Below are 11220 nucleotides of genomic sequence, written 5' to 3' on the forward strand. Positions count from 1 at the left end.
AAAAAAAAAAAAAAAAAAAGAACTACAAATCTAGATGTGTCTAAAGCCTAGAAAAAACCCAAATGCATGCAGTAATGACTTTGTAAACCCCTTACTTGCTGCTTTGTCAGCTGCACGTGGTTGTTGTCCATGTTGGAACGTAGGCTTAGCATTAGAAAGTAAATCCTGAAATATATATTCTTTTTTTTTTTTTGAGACTTTCTCTGTTGTCCAGGGTAGAATACTGTGGTACTGCAACCCTAAACTCTTGGGCTTAACAGATCCTCTTGCCTCAGCTTCCTGAGTAGCTAGTCCTACAGGCACCTGCCATTACACCAGGCTAGATTTTTTATTTTTATTTTTATTTTAGTAGAGACAGGGTCTAGCTCTTGCCCAGGTTGGTCTTAAACTGGTGAGCTCAAGCAGTCCACCTGCCTTGGCCTCCTAGATTGCTAGGATTACAGGCGTGAGCCACTGCGCCTGGCCAGAAGTATATATCCTTATGTGAAACCTTTCAATGTCAACTGAAATTTAAAACCATATTAAGTATTACATAAACTAAAAATGTTATGTCTGTGAGCTACATTTTGCCCCTTAGTTTATAAACTCTGCTTAAACTAAAAAGGTCTTCAGTAATCCATTTAAATATCCCAACAAAGACAAATTTAGTACCCCTTGTAGTCTTGAGGCATTTGGAATTTGAAGTAAGGGAGCCTTGCCAAATGCTTCTGACATTTTCCTTTTAGCACTACCTACATACCACAGATCTTCACATTAGGTATAGTGAAGCAATCTGATTCAAAGTTTAAGAATTCATGCCTTAATTTTGTTGCTCTAAGTAAAAGATTAGGGAATTCTTATGCTGTTTCCTTGCCTTAGAATGCTACAAAGAGGCTCTGCAGATAGCGAAAAAGATGGAGGGCCCCAGTTTGCAGAAGTGTTTGTCATTGTCTGGTTTGGTGCAGTTACCATCACCCTAAACTCAAAACTTCTTGGAGGAAACATGTGAGTATCATTAAAATATACCCTTCTTTTTCTCTTGCTAGGTAGCATATATTGGATTTTTTTTTTTTTTTTGAGACAGGATCTCATTTTGTTGCCTGAACTAGAGTGTAGTGTGGCATCATCATAGATCCTTGTAACTTTAAATTCCTGGGTTCAGGTCATCCTCCTACCTTAGCCTCCTGAGTAGATGGGATTTCAGGTTTGTGCCACCATACCCACCCAGCTATTTTTTTTTGGGGGGGGGGACAGAGTCTCAAGTTGTCACCCTGGGTAGAGTGCCATGGTGTCGTAGCTCACAGTAACTTCCAGCTCTCAGGCTCAAGCAATCCTCTTGCCTCAGTTTTTCTATTTTTATTGGAGATGGGGTCTCGCTTTTGCTCAGGCTAGTCTTGAACTCATGAGCTCAAGCAATCCGCTTGCCTCGGCCTCCCAGAGTGCTAGGTTTACAGGCATGAGCTATCATGAAAACTTTCTATTTGTAGTGGAGACAGGGTCTTGCTTTGCTCAGGCTGGTCTCTAACTCATGACCTTGTCTCTACAAAAAATATAAAAATCCAAAATTAGTGGCCTCAAGTGATTCCTCCCACCTTAGCCTCCAAAAGTATAGACATGAGCCATTGCATCTGGTGGCATGTCTTAGTTTTTATTTTTTTTCTTTTGAGACAAGAGTCTCACACACTCAAGGTAGAATATAAGTGGTATTAACCCAGCTTAGCAACCTCAAACTCCTGGGTTTAAGGAATCCTTCTGCCTCAGCCTCCTGAGTAAGTGGGACTATTTCAGGTTCCTGCTAATTTTTTCTATATTTAGTAGAGACAGGGTCTTGCTTTGTTCAGGCTGGTCTCTAACTCCTGAGCTTAAGTAGTCCACTCATCTCGACCTCTCAAGAGTGCTCAAATTATAGGCATGATCTGAATCCAGGCTAGTTAGATACTTTTTAAAAGAAAAATCAAGCTGGGCGGTGCCTGTGACTCAAAGGAGTAGGGCACTGGCCCCATATACCAGAGGTGGTGGGTTCAAACACGGCCCCAGGCAAAAACTGCAAGAAAAGAAAAATCAATCTAAAAGAGGGTCTAAGAGAAAGTTCTCTTGTTAGCACTGAGGGTGGCACCTGTGGCTCAAGGAGTAGGGCATCAGCTCCATATGCCGGATATGGTGTGTTCAAATCCAGCCCGGCCAAAAAAAAAAACCCAACTATAACAACAAAAAATTGTTAGCACTGAACACAGACAACCTAACTGAATTTTAAATTATGCAGGGTCCTTGGACAAGCTTCAGATGCTCTCCTCAGCCCCTGAAATCACAGGTAGAATTATTTGTTAGAGGATTATTTACATTTTGGGAGACAAGTGGTCCACAGCTTTCAGCAAATTCTCTGATAGGTCTATAAACTAGCATAGGATTCAGAACTACTTTGTTAGAAGATCAGTGAGAGAAAGTGGTCTCTAAGAATTAGAGCAGATTATCTGGTATTAGAGAGATGGAACTGGCACTCCTTTTAGGGATTGAAGAGAGAGAGGAGGAGGAAGAATATGAAGAGAAAAAGAATGGAATGTTAGAGTATAGACATTTTGTATCAGGATGAAGGCAACAATCTGCAATGCATAGAAATCTGTGCAGTAGGCTTTGTCTTGATACACATCAATTGTACTTAATGATCTTTATGGATATATTTTGTTTTTAGATCATTTTTTCAGAGCCTCTGTGTCCTGGGTTACTGTATACTTCCCTTGACAGTGGCAATGCTGATTTGTCGGCTAGTACTTTTGGCTGAACCAGGACCAGTAAACTTCATGGTTCGACTTTTTGTGGTGATCGTGATGTTTGCCTGGTCTATAGTTGGTAAGTATGTACTTATCTCTAAAACAGCAAAATAGAACAAAAACCTGAGTTAAAAGTGAGGTCCAGTTGAGGAGAAGTATAACTTCAGAGTCAGGTGTGAGTGATGGCACTTCTTGCTAGTATCATCCATATAACCCTCTGTACTAAGCAGTCATTGATGGGGATGGTCTCTACCTTATTTGAATTGAATATCTAGACTTAGAAGATGCGGAGAGTCACATTTTTATTTTTTCTTAAATAATGGGCAGGATTTGAAAGTAGATTACAGTAGACTCTGCTCAGTCCTGGTATATATGGGCATAGGTAAGTTGTGAGATGACGTGGAACTTTTCCCAACAAACTAATCATAATAAAAATAATAATATTTATGGATTGCCTATTATAGTCAGGTACTGTTGTGAATTCTCTATATATATATATCTATATATATATATCTCATTTAACCCTCACAACTACCTTAAATACTATATATATATCTTTTGAGACAGAGTGTCACTTTTTCACCCTTGGTAGATACAACGTCTGCCTATTTTTAGACACAGGATCTTGCTATAGCTCAGATTGATCTCAGTCTCCTGAGCTCAAGCAATATGCCTGCCTTGGCTCACAGAGTCCTAGGATTACAGGCCTGAGCCATTGCACCCAGCCTAATAGATAAATACTATTATTAGCCCTATTTATAGATGAGAAATGGTCATAGAGTTGTTAAAGACCTTGTCCTAGGACATGTAACTAGTGACTAGGGGAGTCAGATTTCAAACCCAAGCAGATTATGCACTTTTGAGAAATATGAGTGTACCACTTACCAATGTATGTTATAAGTCTCATGTAGCATTTTTCTGCTTCAGTAACACATTTTGCTAAAGATTGGAAAGTTACACAGGTGGCTGAGGTCAGAGGAATGTTTGAGCCCAGGAGTTCCAGGTTACAGTGAGCTATCATCAGACCACTGTACTCCAGCCTGGATGGCAAAGTGAGATCCTGTCTGGACCCTGTCTCTAAAAAATAAGAGATTAGAAGGAGCCTATAGCAGTGGCAGTGAATGTTCTGTGGTCATTATTTTTACATTCCTAACATTCTCTTAAAATTCCAGCTTAAACTAGTAGTGTTCACTAGCTTACGATTTAATGAGATAGATAGACTGCCTAATATTTTTATGTTTAATAACATCTCATTGCTCTGAAATATGGTTGAAAGCCAAGAAGTAATCCAGAAAAGGCCTGAGAGAGCCAGAATTGATATTCCACAGATGATATATGTGTTATGCTTGGGTGCTTTACTGATGAGAAAGCCCCTCCTTCCCTCACTTAGAGTCTGATAATTGCCACACATGTACTTCTAACTAGCTTAGTTATCTAGTAGTGGCCAGGCCCACAGTAGATCAGAAAGTAGAATCTTAGGAGAGAGAGACTTTAATTTAGCAAATATTAATCACAAACTATTTGTTAGGTGCGGTACTAGGCATTGTCTCTGTCCCTGGAGTTTCCAATCTAACAGAGCAGCCACACATAAAAACACTTAAGGCAAGGGCAATAGGTGTTCCAGATGGGAGATAGAAGTCTATACAGTGAGAACACAGAAGCGAGAAGTGGGCAGTTTCTGCCTGGGGTGGCAAGATTTCCTAGAGGGGTGATTCTTGATGAGGAAAAATATAACTAGGTTTTTCCTTAGTGGGCAAGAGAGGAATGGCATTTAAAAGAGCTGATATCTTAGGCCAGGCACAGTGGCTTATGCCTATAATCCTAGAACTCTGGGAGGCCAAGGCAGGTCAGTCCCCTGAGCTCCAGAGTTTGAAACCAGCCTGAGCTGTCTTGAGACTCTGTCTCTACTAAAAATAGAAAAAAATAGCTGAGAATCATGGCAGGTAGCTGTAGTCTCAGCTACTCAGGAGGCTGAAGCAAGAGGATTACTTGAGCCCAAGAGTTGGAGATTACTGTGAGCTAAGATGACACAGTGCCACGCAGGGACCCTCAAACTTTTTAAACAGGGGGCCAGTTCACTGTCCCTCAGACTGTTGGAAGGCCGGACTGCAGGCCCTGGGATGAGTCGGCTGCTAAGCGGGACAGGCAGTGGTGGCAAAAACACCCGGCGGGCCGGATAAAAGTCCTTGGCAGGCCTCAGTTTGAGGACATCTGAATTCTAGGGCAACAGATACTCCGTCTCAAAAAAAAAAAAAAAAGCACTGATATCTTAAGAACAACAAGTAACTGAAAAAATGCAGCAGTATGAGGCCACTTACCATAGGCATGATAAACCTTACACATCCTTCCCTGTTTATCACAGTTTAGTAGCTTTTCAGGACAGGTTAAGAAACCCCTTTTAGGCCAGGTACAGTGTTTCATGCCTGCCATCCTAGCACTCAGGGAGTCTGGGGTGGGTGGATTGCTTGAGCTCAGTAGTTCTAGATCACCCTGAACAAGACCCTGTCTCTCAAAAAAAATTACGAGTGTTGTAGGTGTTTGTAGTCCCAGCTACTTGGGAAGCTGAGACAGGAGGATGACTTGAGTGCAAGAGTTTGAGGTTGTTGTGAGCTGTGATGCTATGACGCTTTACCTAGGGCAACAAAGTGAGACTTTGTCTTAAAAAAAAAAAGAGAGAGAGAAAAGAAAGGAAGAAAGAAAAGAAACTCCTTTCAGAAAAGTTTCTATCCAAAATGATTAGATTTTTTTTTTTTTGAGATAGTCTCACTTTGTCGCCCTTGGTAGAGTGCCATGGTATCACAACTCACAGCAACCTCAAACTCTTGGGCTTAAGTGATTCTCTTGCCTCAGCCTCCCAAGTAGCCGCCACAATGCCCGGCTATTTTTTGTTGCAGTTGCCACTGCTGTTTTAGCTGGCTGAGGCCAGGTTTGAACCTGACACTCTCAGTATATGTGGCCAATGCCCTACCCACTGAGCCACAGGCACTGCCCTGATTGGAAAATTTTAAAGCTTTCGTACTTGAAATAGGAAGCACTCAGCTGTCTGAAAAACTACTGCAGAATGCCTTTTTGTCTGAGGGCAGAAATATAACTGAACTTTTAGTATCATTCTGTGTTTCTTATTATGCCAAGCATGTTAAAGTTTTGTAAATGTTAGTACATGTGAGAATATTATTCTATTAAATATTGTTTTTTGTTGTGTCTTGTTTTCTTTAGCCTCTACAGCTTTTCTTGCTGATAGCCAACCTCCAAACCGTAAAGCCCTTGCTGTTTATCCTGTTTTCCTGTTCTACTTCGTCATCAGTTGGATGATTCTCACCTTTACTCCTCAGTAAATCAGGAAATGGGAATTCAAAACGAGCAAACTGAAAGCTCATCTGAAAAATGCAATTGAATATGGAACTTTGCCTCTGGCCCTCTTTTGTTTAATTTAGAGGTATTTGGTATCTGGGTACATGAGGAGATGAAAAGGGAGCCATATAGCATTGTTGCAACTGATGTGATGAACTATTGTTTGAAAAGTTGTCCTTTTTAATATCATTTCTTTAAAGTACATGTGCATACTACTCATATTATAATGCCTCCAAAGGCATGATGGAGTCACTATGGTCCATTTAGTGACAACCAATGACTAGGGACGCACATGGATATGTCCTGTAAGTTGAATAGAGTTGGTAACTTATTTTCAGTTTTGAGAATACCAGTTCAGGTGCAGCTCTTAAACACATTGCCTTATTGCTATTAGAATATGCCTCTCTTTTCATAAGAAACAATGGGTGGTCCATATCCATTTTCTTTCATTTCTCTCTTAAGCTTAAAAAGGCTATGATGGGTGAGGGATTTCATAGATGTGGAATGAAAAAAACAGCAAATATTCAGTTTTAGATCAAAGGAAATGCTACACTTGTTGCTTTAAAAAAAAAGCAAGGCTGGTGTAGCTCACATCTATAAGCACTTTGGGAGGCTGAGGTGGGAGGATTACTTGAGGTCAAGAGTTCAATACCAGCCTGGGAAATATAGTGAAACTTCATTTCCACACACAAACAACATTAGCCAGGTGCTCCTGTTAGCTATTAGGGAGTCTGAGGCAGGAGGATCATTTGAGCCTTAGAGTTCGAATTTGCAGTGGGCTGTGATCATGCATGCCACTATACTCCAGCCTGGGCAACAGTGAGACACTGTCTCAAGAAGAAAAAAGAAATCAAAGAACATATAAACAATCAGTCTTTTTCATTCTTTTGTGTATAATCACCTTTCTACCATGGTCGGCATTTAGTTTTTAATTTTGCTCTCTGCTAATCTGTTAGCAGTCCACATGTAATTTCCCTTCAACTGAAGTTCTCAGTGGTCCAGTGATGTAGCTTATTCAAATAGAAACCCTCAGAAATTTAGATCGGAAAGTCACTAACAAGGCCGGGTATGGTGGCTCACGCCTGTAGTTCTAGCACTCTGGGAGGCCAAGGTGGGTGGATCGCCTAAGCTTAAGAGTTTAGACCAGCCTGAGTCAGAGTAAGGCATCATCTATAAAAATAGCCAAGCACTGTGGCAGGTGCCTGTAGTCCCAGCTACTCAGGAAGCTAAGGCAAGAGAATTGTTAAAGCCCAAGAGTCTGAGGTTGCTGTGAGCTGTGATGCCATAGCACTATACCAAGGGCAACAAAGTAAAACTGTCTCAAAAAGAAAAAAAGAAAGTCACTAATACATATTAATATGTGGACACCTTCTCTTAAGGGTAGAATGAGGCGGTTTGGATATTGCATAGCTATAAGGAGCTCTTTATTATTCTGCGTATTCTGGCTTCTAACTAGAAAGTAAAGTTAAATCAGAAGCCTGCATTTAACTTTGTGAAGATGAAGGGATTTAGTGTTCCAATGGATGATTAACAGAACAGTTAGATGGTTAGAGGATGACGTAGGATGAGTTGGATTATAGCTGCTGCCCTTTCATAGTGGGCTAAGCAGTTTTTCATTAGATGTATTTTTCGGGTTGGGGAATAGCGATTCATTTTCTTGGTTTTAGATTCTTATTAGTCAAGCTAATTAACTCACCTTTAGACAAGTACATTTTGTACATGTGCACTTACTTGTACTCTCAGATACTTATGCACACAATTGTAAAAGTTTTTCAGGGAGCAGAGCATCTCGGACAGGCTGATTCTGAGCTGAACAGGACTTCTTTAAGGTAATATGAGCTGTTGCCTTGTATAAATTGCACACTGACAAACTCTAATAGACAAAGATTAGGAATCATGCAGAAAACATTCATTGTAAATATACAGCTGGCTATAAAGATAAGGATTTCTTATTCCACATTTCTTGTTTATCATAGCATTTAAATATTTATTCATTGTGTATTTAAAGACTTACCTATACGTAAATATGATTCTAAAAACGTATTTATCTCCAGATTAACCAAGTGAACAATACCAGGCCAAATGGATTCTTGAATGATACTCAGTTTCATAGCATTATAAAATTGGTCCCCTCTGTTCTGACCTTGTCCAAATAATTTGTTAGATATTTGTATTTATTACAGTTTACTCTTTAAGTTACAAAATGATGACTTTCAGGACAAAACCAATGTTTTAGTCTTGAATTGGTAAAGAAAATATTTTGGAACTGAACCTAATTTTGAAATTAGTGTTTAATTATCATTCCTTTTCTATATCTTAGACTTTCTAACTTCCCACTTAAAATATTTCCTCTCCCAAAGTTGTTTCATAATCTGTCTCAGTCATTATATTGTAAAATTAAAGAAGTAACCATGCTTTTCAAAGAGCATTAAATCGTCACTGAATTTTATTCAGGCTAAATATTTGGTCAAATTTCTAAGGCCACAGCTTTGGGAGGTCTCTGTGTGTGTGTGTGTGTGTGTGTGTGTGTGTGTGTTGGGGGGGTGAGTGGGCAGACATATTGAATAGTAAGGCAACTTATTCAGTGTATCGATCTTTGCTCTTGGGTAACTTAGGGAATAGTTTTATTTGGTTTAAATGAAGATGGATGAAATAGATGTTTAATTATCTTTTTCTGAAAATGAGTGCTCAGTTTGAAAGTATAAATAATTATTTTCTTAATATATGCAAACAAGTGCATTGCTTTCTGTGACAAATTAAGGCCTGAATGTCTGGAAGTTGTAATTGTCAACACAGCTTTTTCCTGATTTGATGCAAAGGCACATGTCTGATGATAGAAATGAGGACTAGAAGGACACAGGACTCCAAGAATGGAAACCCTGCTGCAGGAATCAGGAAGTTTCATGTTTCAGATGAAATTTAAGCATGTAAACATCACTGCAGAATGTATGCATCACTGCTGTCCTGAGTAATAAAAAACTGAGTAATAAAATTTACTGCTCCTATTTCTGAGACTGAGACTGCTGTCATATTTTTTTAGCAATAGGAAGGTTGAAGATTGGATTTAATTGGTATTTAAATGATAAAAAATCAATTGATGGCAACATATTTGAATGTTCAGTATTTTTTTATTGGTAAGGTGTTATGGGTTTTTTTGGTTTTATTAAATCATATACACATAGATCATGAATACATTTATGCATTTGTGGGGTACAATGTGTGGGTTTTTTATACAGTTTGGAGTGCTTACATCAAACTAATCAACTTAGCTTTCACCTCATTTACTTAATTATTTTGTGTAAAGACATTTATGTTCTATTCTTGATAGATTTGACTTGTATCATTGCAATATGCCCTCTGTTTACCCTCCCTCTATCAAACCTTCCCACTCCTCTCCCATCCCCTCCACTTCTCTCATTCATCCTGGGCTATAGTTGTGATCTATCTTTCATAAGAAAGTGTGAGCAATTATAAATTGGTTTCATAAAAGTACTGAGTACATTGGATACTTTTTCTTCCATTCTTGAGATACTTTAATAAGAAGAATATGTTCCAGCTCCATCCATGTAAACATAAAAGTGGTAAAGTCTCCATCTTTTTAAGGCTACATAGTATTCCATGGTATATACATGTACCATAATACCATAATTTATTAATCCATTTATGGGTCGATGGGTACTTGGGCTTCTTCCATGACTTGGCAATTATGAATTGAGCTGCAGTGAACAATCTGGTTCAAATATCTTTGTTGCAAAGTGATTTTTGGTCTTTTGGATATATACCTAGTAGAGGAATTGCAGGATCAAATGGCAGGTCTTGTTTTAGATCCCTGAGTGTTTTCCAAACTTCTTTCCAAAAGGAATATATTAGCTTGAATTCCCACCAGCAATGCAGAAGCATTTCCTTTTCTCTGCATCCATGCCAACATCTTGTAGTTTGGGGATTTTGTTATTTTTATTTTATTTTATTTTAGTGAGGAAGAGTCTCCAGCTGTTGCCCTGGGTAGAGTGCCATGGCATCACAGCTCACAGCAACCTCAAACTCTTGGGCTTAAGCAATTCTCTTGCCTCAGCCTCCCAAGTAGTTGGGACTACCTGGCTATTTTTTGGTTGCAGTTGTCATTGTTGCTTGGCAGACCTGGGCCGAGTTCGAACCCACCACCCTAGGTGTATGTGGTCGGTGCCCGTACTGACTGAGCTACAGGCGTCACCCTGGGATTTTGTTATGTGGGATACTCTTACTGGAGTTAGATGATACCTCAGAGTGGTTTTGATTTGCATTTCTCTCATGGTTAAATTGAGCATTTTTTCATGTGTCTATAGACCATGCGCCTATCTACTTCAGAGAAGCTTTTATTCAAGTTTCTTGCCCACAATGAAATGGGATCACTTGTTCTTTTCTTATTAATAAGGTTGAGTTCTCTGTGGATTCTGTTTCTCAGATCTTTGTCAGAAACATAACCTGCAAATATCCTCTCCCATTCTGAGGTCTTTCTACTTGCTTTACTTACTGTGTTCTTGGCAGTGCAGAAGGTTTTTAGTTTGATCAGATCCCAGTAATGTATTTTGGTGTTGCTTCAATTGCCTGGGGTGGGGGTGGGGGTCCTCCTCATAAAGTATTCTCCCAGGCCAGTTTCTTCACGTGTTTCCCCTGCACTCTTTCCAAGAATCTTTATAGTTTCATGTCTTAAGTTTAAGTCTTTTGTCCAGTGAAAGTCAATTTTTGTCAGAGGTGAAAGGTGTGGGCTCAGTTTCAGTCTTCTACAAGTCACCAGCCAATTCACCTAGCACCATTTGTTAAATGGGGAATCTTTCCCCTAATTTATATTTTTGATATGCTTATCAAAGATCAAATGATGATAAGTGCCTGAGTTCATCTCTTGGTTCTCAGTTACGTTCCATACTTCTACCTCTCTGTTTTTGTGCTAGTACTATGCTGTTTTGATCACTATAGATTTATAGTACAGTCTGAAGTCTGATAACGTGATTACTCCTGATTTGTTTTTATTTCTGAGTAATGTTTTGGCTATTTGAGTTTTTTTCTGTTTCCATATAAAATGAAGTACTCATTTTTCCAGATCTTTAAAGTATGACAAGAGGTGCTTTAATAGTGATTGCATTCA

The 11220-nt window shown here is 39.2% G+C and overlaps 1 protein-coding gene across 2 annotated transcripts in view; it reads left to right on the plus strand.

Moving 5' to 3' along the window:
- YIPF6 (Yip1 domain family member 6) overlaps positions 1–6658 on the plus strand; it is a 47516-nt gene extending 40858 nt beyond the window's left edge. The window contains exons 5-7 of one of the 2 annotated variants that reach the window (XM_003802233.2): positions 859–984; positions 2669–2826; positions 5964–6658. In XM_003802233.2, coding sequence (XP_003802281.1) covers positions 859–984; positions 2669–2826; positions 5964–6082 — 403 coding nt within the window. In that variant the 3' untranslated portion in view covers positions 6083–6658. The remainder of the gene's footprint in view (positions 1–858; positions 985–2668; positions 2827–5963) is intronic. The other variant, XM_023508299.1, reaches the window with a different exon arrangement.
- The last annotated feature ends 4562 nt before the right edge of the window (positions 6659–11220 follow it).

This window comes from Otolemur garnettii, unplaced genomic scaffold, assembly GCF_000181295.1.
Source record: "Otolemur garnettii isolate 467f Iridium unplaced genomic scaffold, OtoGar3 scaffold00241, whole genome shotgun sequence".
NCBI classification, from domain to species: Eukaryota; Metazoa; Chordata; class Mammalia; order Primates; family Galagidae; genus Otolemur; species Otolemur garnettii.